The following is an 18,060-nucleotide window of genomic DNA, read 5'->3' on the forward strand; positions in this document are numbered from 1 at the left end:
CAGCAGGAAAAGTGCAGTCAGTGCATTTCCTATTCTGCAAGTCTAATTGGAGATTAGACTTTAAGTCCAGTTGAAACAAGAACTGGCTCATAAGTCAATAATGAATACAATCATTAGCTGCATCCCAACATAGATCCCAGGTATGGATCAGTCTGATAATCGACCCTGAGTCGCACACGCCTGTACCACACACACACACGTGAGGTTTTCATGACTTCAGGGGACATTACATTGACTTACATTCATTTCCTGGAGACTTAGGGCCAATCTTAACCCTCAATCTTAACTGGCCCTCAAAACCAAGTGTTGAGGGTTATTTTGTCACTTAGAAATGGGACACCCCTTAAATGCAGATACGTCTTCAGACTGCGGGGGGCAGAATAACGCGAACATAGCATCCAGTCTGTCAACTCCAAAAAAGAAGAAGAAGAACACATTTATGTCACGATTATTTATTACGATCCGTTTGTCAGTCAAGTTATTAGGTTGTCAGTTAGTTATAAGATGATACTCATACAAATACCACAACCACTGACATATTCAGCTGACAGTTACCACACACCACGACTTATTGAAAAAGTAAACTATAGCAAACGATCGCTTGTCCGAACCGGCCGGCTATTGACAAAAGATCGTAAAATAAAAGTAAATGTTACGCAACAATGACGTCATCCATAATATGGGCCTAAACTAAGATAATACAATGGTTGTCATCATTTTTATATTTTTATTAACAAAGAAAATACTTCATTTGTAGTGTACTCGTTTCGCTGCTTTTGGCGCCATCTTTGTTATGTCAAAACATGCAATGCATTCTGGGTAGCCCTTGCTCCCAAGGGTGGTCTTGGAAAATCTCAATATTAAGGGCGTTACAGCCCTAGCACTAGCGGGAGCTAGAGGGAGATTGAGGCTTAAGCAAGGAATTGGAATTCACCCAAACTCTAATCTTAACCATAATTACTACTGGCCTAATCCTAACCTGACGCTAACCCTACCCTCAACCTAACCCCAAAACATTTCTTCACCTTAAAATATAGTCATTCACAAGTCCCCATAATGTGACTGTGTAAACAGTTTTACGTCCCCACAACATTAGTAATACCTGTACCACACACACACGAACATGCACGCTTCACATTTTTCTGTATGGGATTTCCAGATCGTTGCCTCTGACCTTAAGAAAGCCCTGAGGCGACGCAGCTGAGTGTGTGCGTAAATCTGCCACTGTCCTTTGATCATGGCTGGTGGGAACGTGGGTAAAGAAAGAGGGGAGAGGGGGTAAGGACAGGTGGGAGGCAGACGTGGGAGCAGGAGGGGGTTGAAGAAGCCGGGTTGAGAAAACTCAAGATTGTGTGTGTGAGAGAGAGAGAGAGAGAGAGAGAGAGAGAGAGAGAGAGAGAGAGAGAGAGAGAGAGAGAGAGAGAGAGAGAGAGAGAGAGAGAGAGAGAGAGAGAGAGGAGGCTGTTACATTGATTTCTGTAAGAGTTAGGGGATCACAACGTTTCCTTTTCATGTGCCATCGATCGGGCGTTTCATCTCTCGAATGGGGCTGTGATGACAAACTGAAAACAGGAACCAAAATAGTTCTGTGAGTCACTCCAAACTTTCTGAGAAGCACAAGAGGAACATTCAAAAATAAAAACGTGATGTAACAACTGTGCCTCAGCAGTTTCATCTTCAGAGCAACACTTAAAGTCCTGATGACACATTAATTAAACACACACACACACACACACACACACACACACATTTTTGTACTTGCTGCATACTGAGGACCGGGTTGCTGACAAAGTGAGGACCAGCACTTCCACTTTATAAATCAACAAAATTACAAATATCTACTTCTTGAATGACATCTATAAGGAACTACTGGTTGCAGTACCATAAAATGTCTGCGGGTGGAGCCCCAGAGCACAAAGGGCTGGAAAACTTTTAGATTAATTTTTTTTTGGTTCAACATTAGATAAAAATGTCACACTATACTATGTCGAGCAAAATATGAAAACATCTTTGACAAAAAATTTTTGGTCCAAAATTTGACAAAAATGTCATACTATACTATTTCGTCCAAAATTTTTATTTATTTTTTTGACAAATTGAGTATAGCATGTTATAGCACCCTAAGGAAGTGATTTCAATGAAAACAAAGTGAGGACCGGCCAAAATGTCCTCACTCCGTAAAAATATCTCACTTTGTTGGTTAAAAACTCTCACTGGTCCTCAGTATGCCGCAATTACAAGAACACACACACACACATATGTCATCAGACGCACAATCTGAGTGTGTTTTATTGCCGCCGTCCTTTTCAGGTCGTGCAAATCATAGCAGTGGCGAGTCAATAGTGTCGGAAAGATAAACAGACTCATAAAGTCTCACTCCTGCTCTGGCTCTGGCTCTGTCAGGGTTATCAATCTGCTGGCTGCTCTGTGGGGCAGAGACGCCCCCACTGCAGCATGTTAACTGCCTGCATGATGACACAGCAGCACCCCCTCCCTTACCAAAGAGCATCAGGGAGCTATGCCTTTGCATAGCAGAAAGTTATTTGTTCATGTCAACACAAAACACGTGCTAGAAACACGGCGGCACAAGATGGCTGCCTCCAAAAAGCATGTTTAAAGTAAAGACAACAGAAATCAAAGACTATTTTCATTTCGAAATAAATTACACACTTATTTCTAACAAATTTACGCATAGTATATTCAATTTATGCCAAGTAATGTTCAGGGTTATTATAGTTAACGAAAACTAAGTCTAAAACTAAAACTAGCCAAATAAACTATCTACTGCATATAAATTCAGCTTCGTCTTCATTTTTCCAAAACTTCATTCTGGAATGTGAAGTTTTACTTTTGATTTGCCTGCTGGTGTTAAAAGTTAAAGAATGAACTTAAAGGATTTTATAATCCAGATTTGGTGTCAAGCATTCTTTCATCCTTTTCAGCGTCTACAAGTCAAGGCTTTCTCTTAATACCTGAAAAACTAAGACTAAATAAAAACTAAACTAAAACTACTAAATTTGTTGAATTAAATAAAACTGAATTGAATTTAAGTGAATAACTAATGAAAATTTCAAAACTATAATAACCATGGTAATGTGACAGACTGGACCTTTAAAAGGCAAAAAGCCATTTTTCAATGATACAAGCATTTAGAACAGGAAATTACTTAGTCAAATATTGCTTTACTCATATAAATAATAAATAACATATGGTTACCTTGTTAAGTGGATGGTAAATTGTCTAGCTTTCTTTTTTAAAGACAGCCTTTAACTACTTTTCACTCTTCTTTTACCGCTTTATCCTCCACATGAGGGTCGCAGTGGCGCTGATGCCAATCCCAGCTGACATAGTGTGAACCTGGGTTAACCACTTTTCACTTTCTTTTATTACACCAGCTGGGAAAGAACCCCCCAAAACCATCCAAGAAAATGACCTTAGCTTTCAAATGGCCAATTTTTGAATGAAAAAGTCAAATTTCTTGCTTTTGTCTGGCGGAAACTAACCGAAACCATATTTGGTTTTACCTGCTGAGGCTTTAAAATGGAATTCTCCATGGCTAAATCATAAATATATATTCTTGTTCTTTGCTCCGTTGAACTTCACAGCAGCTTTTGCCTCATAGTTTTCCTTTTAGGCCCCAAACATTTGCTGTTTCAGTTCTGTCTGACCGTTCTCATCAGCATAGTTTCCAGACACAGTAGGCAACATAGAAACCCACTCTCTCTCTCTCTCTCTCTCTCTCTCTCTCACTCCGCTACCTGTCCAGCACGAACCATCAGAGCACAGTGAATCATTCAGCAAGTAAATATCAAAACAGTCCCATAGATTCACTTGAATGAAAGTAATGAAAAGTCATAGGATTTTAATTCATTTGTGTATATTCAGTTCAATCCAGATCCGTTTGGAAATCAAAACAAGGATAACGAAAAGTGAGCTGTTTTTTTGTTTTCTTTTCCAATAATCAACCTTTCATTTACATCATACATTATACAAAAGTTAAACATGACCAGAATATCAAGTGTGAGAATAAGAGCCTGAATATTGATTTTTTTTTTTTTTTTTTATCTTTTCATTTTTGTGGAATTTGACAAAATGCACATTTCTCCCCATTTCCTTATGTTAAGGGAGACATGGAAAATAAAAATAAGAAATGACAATCAATTCATATTTTACAAGCATATTTTGAATAAAACAATCTCTTTTTTACTGTTTAAAAAAAGAGGGAAAAAAAGTAACAACATGAACTTGTTTTTTTGTTTTTCATGTTTTGATTTCCAAACAGATCTGGATTGAACGGAAAATACACAGATTGATTTTTGGGTCATTTTTATTATGTTACCTTTCTGTCTCAGTTTAGTTTTCATGAACAGAAACTATGTGATATTATCTGTATGCTGCTTTCTTTATCTGAAAACAGGCTCTGTCAATTAAAACTACATCAGACCTGACGGGGGGAGCGTTTGTGTGTATACAGCAGCAGTGCAGGGGAGAACGGAGAAATTGTTTAATTACTTGGTTTTTTTTAGCAATAGAATTATTTACAGAAAACGTAATAATCGGCGCTGTTTGGACTCATTTGACAGTGTTTTGAGTTTAAAAGTCACACACTGCAGTTTTAATCAGAGGGGGGAAAAGACACGTGTTTTAGACTGAACATGTGCAGGAGGAGTTTGAGTTTGACTGCTGCATGCTCACAAACATATCACTTACATGTGCAGTTTGCACAATCCAAACAAGCTGACACTGGGCATGTGGCTTCCCAAAGTAGAGACGTATACAGGAAACGGTCAAATGGTTTCATACAGGAAGTGGTTTTTGACATCTGATCCAGCTGTGGGGGGGGATGAACAGATCAAGATGAGAGCAGTGTTAGTCCAGACAGATCAGCTGATAAGACTCTGACAGGCCATCAGTCAGCCTGCTTCTCACACACACACACACACACACACACACACACACCCACACACACACACACACACTCTTTAGGGTCTGTTAAGATTAGACTCAGTGCAGAGGGCAAACTGAGGACAGGATGTTTTCTGTCTTCACTCTCATGTAAACTCTGTGTGTTTTATGTTTGTTCATCAGTCAACGCCCGAGCTGTGGATACATGTTTCAGAATGTGTAATCTTTAGTAAACACGCTGCTCCATTAATGTTGGTTTATAATATTTTAATCATTTATTCAAACACAGCAGACAGGAGGGGTTTATTTCATTACTGCTAAGGCTGCACACACACACACACACACACACACACACACACACACACACACGATTCACTCGATTATCACGTGTCACGGAGTTTGAGGTTGAGGAGCCGATGGGTGTGTTTCACGCTAAAGACGTACGATAATAAAAAAGAGGTAGTATTTAAACCTGTACCACTACCATTTTTTTCGTCGTTAAATCTAAAATTTGTACTTTTACAAGTGGTGCAGTTCCTTCCTGAACGTAGGGTTTAATTTAGCTGTGGTGATGCCACCCATGCTGGGACATATAGGACACAAACATAGTGTACTTTATGTTGTGTTGGAGTGATTGTGTGGAATCAGAATAGATTCTTTTATGTCAATACATGACACTAAAGGAAACTAAGAAATGATTTGGTGCAAGGTTGTAATAGTTTGGGAGTTTCCATTCGTTTTAGTTTTTGTTTCGTTTGACTTCGTTTGACTGGAGTGGGTTGGCTTGTTTATATTAGTTTTATTTTTTTTGTAAATCTTCGGGGTTTTTTTTAGTTGTATTAATTTTAGTGTTATTGTTAGTTTTGCAAGATTCACAAAGGTCCAAATAAGTATTGTGTCATAAAACCCCAACAAAAGATGCTATTGCTATTAAAATAATTACACTTCATGTGAACCCAAAAGTTTTATGTATGAAATAAATCTACATTTTCGCGACAATTTCCGTTAGTTTTGTTGCACAATTAAGTTTCAGTTAAAGGTGCATTATGAAATAAATCTAAAGCAACTGGTCATAAAATCCTCCTAATATGTCACAGAGACTCAGGAATAATGTTCATATAACAAACTGAACTCACCAACAACAACAGTACAGACAAAATATTTGTGTTTAAAAGAAATATTTTGCAGACTGCAAATCATGTTTATCTTTTGAAATCATGTTTTGGCATGTGGCGCCACCTACGGCTGTCTACCAATCATTGCAGTCAGTATAGTCTCAGCTGCAGAGCAACCACGGGTTGCCAGTTACGTCAGAAAACGAAACCTAAAAGACCTCGGTATTTTGAATTTGAATGTAGTAACAGTTTTTGGCCACATTCTTACATATGGCACCTTTAATTACCGCATTATTTTTAACACTGTTTTTTTTTTTTTTCAATTTTAGCTTTCGTTATTTCCTTGCTTCCATGCTCTGGTGTCAAATGTGTTGGAACCTTGTTGCGTAAAGCTCACCTTGTGATATCTTGTTTGAATTTCTAGTCCTCGAAGCCCAAAGTGAGCATCCCTCTGTCAGCCATCGTGGAGGTGAGGACCACCATGCCACTGGAGATGCCTGACAAGGACAACACCTTTGTTCTCAAGGTAAGACCATCTACTACTGCTACGACTACTCGCTTTAAAATGAACTGCTCTATCGATGTGGTCCTTCGAAAAAGAGCGCAGTGTGTGATCACAGTGTTTGGCTGCTTCCACAGGTGGAAAATGGGGGAGAGTACATCCTGGAAACCATTGATTCGCTGCAGAAAAACTCCTGGGTTGCTGACATTCAGGACTGCACAGACCCGGGGTAAACCGCCAGATAAATATTTGCTGTTGGCTGAGGACGGAGAGAGAGAGATGGGGGTGTATGGGTCAAGGGGGGGAGGTGGGTGGCCGGGTAACACACACATTCATTAATCATGAAATTAGTGGGGTTTTTTGACAAGTAGCATGAACACAAACATGGGCGCCTCTTGCACCGCCGACATTCCTCATCAGTTCCCCGGGTTAGTGGACGTCAGTGGGTGCAGCTTGGGCTGTAAACACAGGGATTATTTGTGTCCGTGTTTGTAGGATGAGGATGTGCGTGTGTGTGTGTTTGTGTTTGTGTGTGTGTGTGTGGAGTTCTTGTGCTTCTCCTGACCTCTTTTTGCTTGTGTACAGTGACAGCGGCGATGACATCGAGCTCGCGTCATGTCCTCACGGCCAGGCCTCCAAAGACTGCTCCATGGTGGCCTCCTGCAGCTGTGAGCTGCTGTCTGAGGGTGAGCAAAGAAGACCCAACTGTCACAATCAAGTCTTTTCATACAGAAAAAATGTGCTAATATTATTATTATTATTTTTTTAAACATCCTAAGGTGTTTATCGTGCTCCGGAGAGGTCGTGTCCCACAGCAGCAGAGCATTACAGCGCCCCCTCAGTCCGTTGCAGGGAACCCCCCTTTACCCAACACCCGTCTCACATGCCTCTCGAGCGCTTCCTCCAGTCTCCAGAGGCCCAGGCATCCAACTCCTCTGCAGGTAATAAGCATGTATTTGTTTTTCTTTACAAATGTATATTTTTATTTAACCTTTATACACACATATATATATATATATATATGCAATACCGTTCAAAAGTTTGGGGTCACCTATACAATTTTTTTGTGTTTTCCATTTAAAGACACTTTTATTCATCAAAAGAGTTGCAAAATGAATAGAAAATATAGTCAAGACATTGACAATATTAGATATAATGATTTTTATTAAAAATAATAATTTTGCCCTTTTGTCAAAGAAGCAGCAAAACTGTTTTCAGCTGTGCTAACATCATTGCACAAGGGTTTTCAAGGGTTTTCTAATCATCCAATAACCTTCTAATGTGATTAGCAAACACAATGTACCATTAGAACACTGGAAATGGGCCTCTATACACCTATGTACATATTCCATTCCATTAAAACACAGACGTTTGCAGCTAGAATAGTCGTTTACCACATTAACAATGTATAGAGTGTATTTATGATTCTTTTAATGTTATATTCAATGAAAAAAGTGCTTTTCCTTCAAAAATAAGAACATTTCTAAGTGACCCCAAAACGCTTTTCTGATAAACTTCTGATTTGTGTGTGACTCTGCTCAGGTGGCAGTGAAGGAGCTAAAGACTCGGATGGCGACGCCAGTTTGGCAGGTTACCCGTGGTTCCATGGGACGCTGTCACGAGTGCGTGCAGCTCAGCTGGTGCTTGCGGGCGGGGCCAGGAGCCACGGCCTCTTTGTGATCCGTCAGAGTGAGACGCGGCCGGGCGAATATGTCCTTACCTTCAACTTCCAAGGCAAAGCCAAGGTGAGGCAGGAAAAAGTCACTCAATAAAAAAATCACACCATGAGTTTTTATTATTTGTTATTTTTTTTAAATATTTATAGGTGTGTTTTAAGCAAGACAAAAAAGAGTCTTTCCCTGATCTCTTGACATCTAGGAAGCAGCCGCTGCAGCTCACAGCCGACTAGTAGTTCAGGCCTTGGGAAAAATGCAGTGATGTGAATATTTAGTGTTCTCTTATGTAACGTGATCCCTGCACATCACATCCTGCCGGACCGGCAGTGCTGAGGATGTGTCCGCTCCTGCCTCTTCCTCTGGTGTCAGCCGTGGTGCTGGAGTTGCTCTTGCTCCCACATGCAGAAACCTCTCAGATAATGTCCTGACCTCTGTCTTGATCTGCCTGTTTCAGATCAGTTCACTGCGTCTCATGCTGCAATTCCCCGCCTTTCGCTTACGATGGTCAAACGTTGCCACCCCCCTCCTCCTCCTCCTCCTCCTCCTCCTCCTCCTCCTCCTCCTAACATTTCCTCTCTTCCTCCCAGCATTTGCGCTTGTCGGTGAACGAGAGCGGCCAGTGCCACGTCCACCACTTGTGGTTCCACACCGTGTCGGACATGTTGAGACACTTCCACGCTCATCCTATCCCCCTCGAATCTGGCGGCTCAGCGGACATCACTTTACGCTCCTATGTGCAAGTGCAGAGGAGCACGACAACAGGTACACGCATAACGCATAAAAAGTCATCGATTCCTGATTAATTTATTCTGACACAACATGTCTGTAATAAACTAATTTAATAGCCCATTTAATGTTCTACCACTGTAGTCATCTTCAGCCAAACACCCAATTTAGACCCTGGAGCTTGTATAACTGCAACCTTATGGGACTTTTAAGGATTTTACATCTCAAATGGAGGTTACCATTAATTATTATTGTCATCTACAGGCTGCAGTGTCCCAGCTGCACTTTTATTTGTATTACTTTGGAAATGCCATCTACACAGGGAATGTAAATTACTCCATGATTAGGCCTCCATTATCTGGATTTCCATTGAAGCAACCGATCCAAATCCAAATGTGCCTGTTCCTTGAGATCTAGTTTACACCCTGATGTTAGGCTTGATGCTGAACCGACATGTGCCACGAAATCTCCCCATAGCCTTCCAAGACCATTTTGTATTTTTAGATGAATCATCGCATTCTTTCTCTTACAAATCAAAACAATTAAGTTATGTATAATAGCATGTATACTACTACTACTACTTCCTCACGGCTTATGATCAGAATCAGTTTAGTGTCAAGTACACATTTAAAGGTGCCATATGTAAGAATGTGGCCAAAAACGGTTACTACATTCAAATTCAAAATACCGAGGTCTTTTAGGTTTCGTTTTTCTGACGTAACTGGCAACCCGTGGTTGCTCGGCAGCTGAGACTCTACTGACTGCAATGATTGGTAGATGGCGGTAGGTGGCGCCACATGCCAAAACATGATTTCAAAACATAAACATGATTTGTAGTCTGCAAAATATTTTTTTTTATGCAAATATTTTGTCTGTACTGTTGTTGTTGGTGAGTTCAGTTTGTTATATGAACATTATTCCTGAGTCTCTGTGACATATTAGGAGGATTTGATGGTCAGTTGCTTTAGATTTATTACATAATGCACCTTTAATATACATCAGACATCTTTCTTTTTAATATAAAAAGATGTAAAATAGAAACAGAGTAACTGTTTTAAAACTGAAGCTATAGCTGCAGAGTTTCTCACTACAATGCTGGCTGTTAAAAGTCCAGTGTCATGGGTAGTTGCTTGTTTCCTTGTGACCGTACACACTGTGCTGCTTCACTCACAGCTTGAATGTTTTAAATGTTGCTGTGTCATTATCATGAATGCATAATATATTGACTTCATGGCTGGGAACTGCTAAACCAAGTTGCTAAACCTATTGTGGATAAATACAGTTTTCTGTAACTGAAACTGGAAACTTGTTTCAAAGAAAGACTTTTTTTTCCCACTCAAGAGTCACTGAAGAATAATGGCGTAAGATTAGGAATCTCCAGACAGTTAGATATGTGGTTAGATATGGACATGTTTGTCCATACAGATGGAGGAAGTTTCACTAAAACTCACAGAACACCCCCTCATTTGGACAGCCTAAACAAAGTATTATCCCTAACCTTTACCATAACCAGTTAACCCAACCTTAACCTAAACACAATTCAAATTTATTTCACACCAGTTCCTCACAAATGATGTTCTGAATCGTTAGGACCAGGTTTTGCTCTCCACGAGGACTTCTGGTCCAAACCAAGTCAGTGTTTATGCCAGAAAAATGTCCTAAAGAGGTAACAAATACAAGTACACACACACAGAGAGAGAGACTGCCCCTCCACTCTGCTGGCAGGGGATAAATGCCCTCCTGTACAGGAGAGTGAGTGGGCGATTATGCCGCAGGAGTTTTTCATGCAGGCCGAGGCTTCGGCCCCAACCCGCCCTGGTGGTCACAAAGAGGCCCTCTGTTCCCACACATGCTGGACCTACACACTCTCATGCACTACCTCACATGGACATAGAGTACAGGCTTGATTCAGGGCATAAAAGGCTTTATTGATACACTGGTCAGGCATGATTTTGGCACCAGTGTTGTTGGCGTTATTTCCCACCAAGAAAAAGGATAATAAAGTAGGACTACATTAATCTATGAAGGAGCTTTTTGCGCATAAAAAAAACTATCATCAACAGTCAACTATCTATATGTATTATTAAAGGGAACATAAAATGCAAAATCAACTTTTTAAATCATAAAAATACTTATATTTGGGACTCTGGAGGCCCTATGAGTAGGCAAAGTGTGAAAAAAGATGACTCAGTCATGTGTTTGTGGTCCTCCTGTCTAAGTACAGAAGATAAGACACGCAATGTTGACTTCTGCACTCATTGCTATGTCACAATGAGACATTCCTGGAATGGTTGTCTCTCTGAGCTCTGCTTTGTCCCTAAAAAGCATGAGAGTGCAGGCGAGGGCAATAGAATCCGGAAGTCGGCAAAGTGTTCTATTCTTGGCTGCACAGTGCAGCACAGAGTTCTACACAAACTTCCAGCCTCAGAGGATTTACATGTCCAGTGAATACATTTTATATATGACTGCAATGTGCCTGCTAGAGTCGGCAAATGATGGCTTTTCCAAATGCTAACTGCTGTTAGCTGACGGAGCCTCAGTGACGCTGACGTAGTTTCCTGTGTCTCATTTGCATTTAAAGAGACAGACACTCAAAACCGAGCGTTCTGAACAGTGCTGTTTTGATTGAACTGATGTGGTGCTTCATCTTTAAGGTATTTTGACCAAAGCATGTCACAGACATGTTCATTAGGACACCAGGGAACTAGGTTCACTTGTAGAAATAGGGTATAATATGTCTACTTTAATATTTCTTTTATTCACTTCTCACTTTCTGTTGAAGAAGCGACGGTGCCTCCCATCTCCACCCTGCCCAGAGACACAGGCTGCCGGACAGATTCAGCACAGCCAGCCCTGCACCCTCCTGGGATCACAGTGCCTGCAGGGCCTCCTCCCCCTGATGCCCCGCTCTCCTCCAGCACCTCCTCATCTCCCACCACCCTTCCTTCTCTCTCCCGCAGCGACCCAGGTACAGGGGGAGGCTTACAGAGCCGGAGCAACAGCTCCGAGCGCCTGCTGGAGGCCTCTGCCGGGGCGTCCGAGGACTACCACGACGCTGACGGCACCCGCAGAGCCCGAGCTGTGGAGAACCAGTATTCTTTCTACTAATCTGCACACGGCAGGGTTCTCTCTCTCGTGTATTTTGTGAAATTGTGGGTGACAGACAGAAAGCTGGAGGTGACACATGACGCTCTGTCGGTGATGAGTCAGTGTAGGTCACCCGTTGTTTCCTGTGTTCGTTTTGTTTTCACGTTTCTCTAACACGGGGGAAGCGGGTGAGATCGCGCTGCGCTGCGTGTGTCCATGCTGATAAATAAATCCCTTAGGCTCCTTTGTTTCAAATTCACTAGTGAGTAAACAGACGTAGAGATTATGAGAAGGAGATTAGACCAAGATGTAGGGGAGATTAACATAAGAGAGCAAAGAGGAAGTCATCCAGTGAAATCATGTGGCTTTGATTCACCTCTTCTAACCACTTCCTGTTCACCCTTGCCCACAGTTCCCTGGGAGCAGAGCCCTTCACTGCCCCCCCCCCCCCCCCCCCCCCCCCCCCACTGAAGGACTCAGAGTTTGAAGAGTCAAAGCTCCTTCAAGCTCCCGGGAGCATCCCATTAATGTTTGTAAAGCTGCTTCGAGTCTGTCCCGGATATCCTCACTGACCCTGTGGGGCTTCTTCCCTCCAAAGTCCCGCTCTACACTAACATCAGTGCTACAATCATGGGTGTGTTAGTCTTAGCGCTGAGGTGTTTTTACTTTAACGTGTACAGCCTAAAGGGTCTTAGTGCCTGACAGTTAGTTTACCTTGAACTTGAACAGACTGTTGCCTATAGTGATGACGATGATGATGATGATGATGATGATGATGATGATGATGATGAGGCGGATGATTCACAAACAGCCCATCAGATAAATGCAGGTGATCATTTCACTGTTTTCGGTTTCTGCTTCAAACTTAGTGAACACACAAAAGCTTTTCGTTCTCACTGTTCTGTTGGAAGCTGCAACGCCGACACACACACACTCACTCACACTCACTCACAGAGGTGGTTACATGTCGTCTTACAAAGTTCAGTGTGTACATGGCTGGGTGGCTCTCGTCGTGCCATCATGCTGAGGTTATTTCTATGAGTGTGTGTGTGTGTGTGGAGTCCACATGTTTTTTCAGTGATTTGGTGTGCTACAGTAGTGTTTCCAGATCATGGATGTCAGGGTCCCTGCGACTGGTGCTGGTCCTGCATTCAACTGCTCATCATATCGATAACCTGTAGATTAGATATGCTGTTATATAGGAGTTCAGTAAATGCCTTGACGATATTATTATACCAACTCCAGCAGAGGGGAGGGAATAGCAGTAGCATGGCAGTATTGTGTGCTGATTGTGTAGCCTTCAGGTGGCCGTGTGGGTGAACTGGTATAGTTCAGTTTGTGAAATAAAGGGTACTAGGTGGCCATGCTTGAATAGAAAAGCGTATTGTGTTCACGAAACAATACGGACATTGAACTTTTAAGGTATGCACCAAGAAAAATGTAATGGAAAAAGTATTTCTTTGCATTTTTTATTATTTTATTTTTTATTTTTATTAGACCCTACAGTATTTCAGATACAGGCCTCTACCAAACGGTTGAGACGTCTGTTCATAATAAAATTGGTTTGCATAATTCATAAACTACAACATTCAGAACAAGTCAAATTAAGTGTTAGTGAGTTCAACTTGATGCATTTTTCAATGAGATATAGTGACTTAAAGTGTGGTCGACCAAATGGTTGAGTAGTACCTTAAAGGGTTAACAAGTGTGTTGACACTTGCTATTTCTTTAATTTTATCAGCCCTGCCCAGCACTCTGGTCTTTATTATTTTCAATGTGTGCATTTGCACACTTTCTTTTTACAATACTGAGATTAATTTAAAAAAAAAAAAAACTGAAAACACTCACACAAAGTTACTAAACGAGCACATAAATATACATTTTAATACAAAATACCCTATATTATGAAATAAGTTCATTCACAGGCTTTCCAAAAGTTATGATCAGGTCTGTAACAGAACTCTGCTTCCTGTCACCAGTGATCAAATATAGCAAGCAGGTGCGAAGAATGGAAAGCGAGAATGAAAGATAAAATGCTAAAATGACTGTTTCTCAGTTAGGACCAGTTACCAGATGGTTACAAGAGTCTCTGCGCAATTACAGACCCAAGTTCATGCAAGAAACCATATGGCAGATTTAACACTAATTTGTTGTTTTTTCTCTCTCTCTATCAGTTTGCACTAAAGAAGAACAAACAAGTTTGAATTAGTGAGTTTTAGAGGTGTTTTTCTGTTACTTTCAGCCAAAGTTAGCGGTTTATCCCAGTTTCAGCCTTCTTGCTACACTACATTGTCCAGCTAATTGTGGTCTAGTTTCATATTTACCACACAGATACTTGAGTGACGCCACTCTCGCTGTCTGCCGGCAGGACAACAAGTGAAGATAATTCCCCTTTAAATCATGAAAAACAATGCTCTTCAAATCACCTCGAGCAGCTACAGTCTTTGAAACATATGCAACACTTGAACCTTTTGTAATAAACATATCTGGACTTTGCGTGCGACTTGTCAAGCATGGCCATTTAGCTTCAAAGGTGAAATTTCGATTTCAGTGGAGGAGCAGACAGAGCAGCTCATGTGCCAATTTGAATCCTATTTTTGGAACGTATTTATTCCTCAGCCATTGTAAATTACATTTTTCCTATTGAGTCTTATTTATGTACGATTGATTGATCGATTCTCCTCGATGAAAGCCCATCTGTCACAGCAGTCCCGCCTCACATATCACAGATTTGCTCACGTCGCCCCCTTTTATTTTCGTAACACTTCTTAAAAAGCTGAACTTCCTTACTTTTTCTGTTGTTTGACTGGGTTTTGAAGAGTCTGTGCAATTTTGTACAAAGTGATGTACTTGACATACTACTTTATATTTCTGTGAATAAAATGTGAACAAACCATTTCACATTTTCTGTTTTCGTCATTGACGCAGGCTCAGAAAAGTTCAGTGCTTCACTGATACAAATATAACCGAGTTCATTCATCGCTGTTCAGTGTGAAACATCAGGTCATGTGTTGTTGTTGTTTTTAGTGTTTCAGGTTGTTAAATTAAAGGTGCCATATGTAAGAATGTGACCAAAAACGGTTACTACATTCAAATTCAAAATACCGAGGTCTTTTAGGTTTCGTTTTCTGACGTAACATGCAACCCATGGTTGCTCGGCAGCTGAAACTCTATCGACTGCAATGATTGGTAGACGGCGGTAGGTGGCGCCACATGCCAAAAAAAAAAAAGTTGTTGTTGGTGAGTTCAGTTTGTTATATGAACATTATTCACGAGTCTCTGTGACATATTAGGAAGCTTTTATGGCCAATTGTTTTAGATTTATTACATAATGCACCTTTAAACATAGCTGATGTTCCATATTTAGGCCCTGATGCAAAGTCACTAATACTCACCGGTAAACATTCAATGCACTTAAATCTATGATCCTAGAGACTGAGCAGCCTTCATATTATTTAGTTTTTAGTTGTAATTGACAGTAATACATGCATCAGCATCACCTCATCATGCAGGAGTTAAGACTCATTGAGCCCCTCCAGCCTCCAGTTGTAATGATGGAGCTCATTTTGATGTACAAAGGCGCCCTCTAGAGGTAAGCCCACACAACACTGGAAATGAAATGCTTAGTAAATACAACCACATGTTGACTATTTTTATGAATGAATAAAAATATACTACTCTTTTTAGTCAAATTGCACATATGCATGATGTAGTATCCTGATCTTAATGTACATAACACATGTATGTTTTCACACCTAGGAAGATGTCGCAGTGTGATTTCATTCACTGCAAATAATTGACATATTGTGCACTGGTCAGCATGTACACTTTATTTTTTCAATCCTCAGCGTAGCAGCATTCGGGTGTACAGGGAATCGATTGGCTTCAGAAATGTGCTAATATTTGTAAATCGGGAATAAATTAAAAAGGGTTTAGTGAGCACCCTCATACCAACAGCGAAAAAGTATTTTCCACGTTTAATAATAATAATAATAAATAAAATGACTAATTAACTGGGTGCTTTTGCAGTTACAGTGTTTGTCATATACTTTTTGTTTCCCCTTCAGAAACTTCTGATCGACAGGGATTTTCACACACGACCTTCTCTAGAATTTACATAGAATGGACTGAAAAAGACAGATTATCCATTGTGTGGCAGTTGTCTGGACACAAATGTCTTGTTGATTGACGTCAGAGCTCACAGGAGAATGACCTGACTGGTTCAAAATGATAGAAAGGCAACAGAAACTCGTTACAACCGAGGTATGCAAAAGACCATCTCTGAACCCCTTTAAAAACAAACTAAAAACTATCATCTCCAACAGTCAGAAATTGTGCAACACAAGCGAAACAGTCTGAGACACTGCACCAGCACACTCTGCTTCAGAGTTATCACATGTGCAGTAGTAGTAGTTCTTTTTCAGGACCTGCAGATGTGTATTATTAACACCACTGCCACGGACATCATAACCAACGCAATCCCCTCTATCCCTTTATCTCGCACCCAATTGTCCCGGTACTCCCTCTCCTCCTCCAGAGTGCGCTCCCTCCTGGCTCTCATCTCCCGCTCTCTCTGCTTCCTGGCAGCTTCGGAGAACCGCCTGGCTCTGTCCTGATACTGCTGCTGATACTGCTGATACTGCTGCTCTCGATACTGCTGCTCCTGATACTGGTGATGATGATGATGATGATGCTGCTGCTGTGTGGAGCCAGTAGATCTGCTTGATGCACCTTGGGCAACGGACTGGATCGAGATGCCCCGGTCGTACTTCTTTCTCAGGGTGATGTTGCCCAGCACCGCGTAAGCCTCAGTGATCTCAATGAAGTGCCGAGAGGACTCCTTATTCCCCGGGTTCTTGTCAGGATGGTGAATCAAGGACTGCTTGTAGTAGGCCGTCTTGATCTGGGACTGTGTGGCACTAGGGGATACTTTGAGGATGTCATAATAGGTCGTATTACCTCTGTGCAGAGGAGCATCCTTTGAACTCCTCCAGCTGTAGCTTCTAGTTGATGAAGATGGTCCATAACCTGAATCTTCTGCCAGAATAAAGAAGACAGTGCAGAGAGCTCGTAGCTGCTGTTTGAACTTGAAAGTGTCAGGGTGGACGGAGACAGCTTCTCTGGACCAGGATGACATCCTGAGAGGCTGTGGCTTCTCATGGAGGAAAGACTGGTGCAAAGCTGTTCTATGAGTCTGGGTCTTCTCTCTGGTTTGAGCAAATGCGCTAAATCGTAGTGAATTTACCTCCAAAGCTGCGGCACAACTCCCATTCTGCTGTGAGTGGTGACTTTCGTTCACTCTGGGAAATGTCTCTGGTTTGCAGTGTGTTGCTCTAATCTCTGACTCGGGCAGAATATCACCTTGGTTCCGGGTCGGTTCCTTTTTAACGCGGCTGTCACTGACGCTGCAGTGCAGCCGCAGAGCTGCGGGACTGTCCCCGGTGCTCACCGCTCGACTCTGGCTGTTTTTGAAAGCGGAGAGTCGGTAAACTGTGGTCCAGAGCCTCTGACCGACCTCTGCCATTTCACTGCCGTGAAAGGACCGGGGCCCGGACCGGAAACACGGCTGCAACTTCTGCTTTCGTCACTCAACCAGAAACCAATGAGAGTTTATTTTTACCGGAAGTACTCTTAGTCTGCCAAAATCATTTGCAGGAAAAATGTGACGTTTACATTCTTATTTATTTAGTTAGTTATTTTATTTTATAACATTTAATTAACAATACTGTAAGGCATTTGAACATTTTGAGATAAACCAAGAATACAAACGACACTACAAGAGACAGTTAGGTACAACAAAAACATTTGGAAACATGAACAACAACATAATAATAACGAAATCTGAATTTAAATTTTTTTTAAAATAAACTTGCATAAAAATTTTCATTGAATGAATTTCAGGGACGTTATACAGAGTTTGATCTCATTATAAAAGCACAGAAATGTGGATGGTGTCTTTTTAAATGTTGACTTATAAATAAGCAGAACATTAATCATTAGGTCTTGTTTATTTAAAAAAAAAAAGTTAGTTCTGAGAAACCCTCTATAG

At 41.2% G+C, this 18,060-nt stretch overlaps 1 protein-coding gene across 1 annotated transcript in view; it reads left to right on the forward strand.

Annotated features, from left to right (window-relative positions):
• Nucleotides 1-12,443, forward strand: part of sh2b2 (SH2B adaptor protein 2) — a 31,113-nt gene extending 18,670 nt beyond the window's left edge. Inside the window, exons 3-9 of the mRNA XM_083886204.1 lie at nucleotides 6,445-6,546; nucleotides 6,660-6,751; nucleotides 7,108-7,208; nucleotides 7,302-7,463; nucleotides 8,065-8,267; nucleotides 8,786-8,960; nucleotides 11,707-12,443. Of these exons, the coding sequence (XP_083742330.1) occupies nucleotides 6,445-6,546; nucleotides 6,660-6,751; nucleotides 7,108-7,208; nucleotides 7,302-7,463; nucleotides 8,065-8,267; nucleotides 8,786-8,960; nucleotides 11,707-12,032 (1,161 nt within the window). The 3' untranslated portion in view covers nucleotides 12,033-12,443. The remainder of the gene's footprint in view (nucleotides 1-6,444; nucleotides 6,547-6,659; nucleotides 6,752-7,107; nucleotides 7,209-7,301; nucleotides 7,464-8,064; nucleotides 8,268-8,785; nucleotides 8,961-11,706) is intronic.
• The last annotated feature ends 5,617 nt before the right edge of the window (nucleotides 12,444-18,060 follow it).

This window comes from Microchirus variegatus, assembly GCF_963457635.1.
Source record: "Microchirus variegatus genome assembly, chromosome: 3".
Taxonomy (NCBI): domain Eukaryota; kingdom Metazoa; phylum Chordata; class Actinopteri; order Pleuronectiformes; family Soleidae; genus Microchirus; species Microchirus variegatus.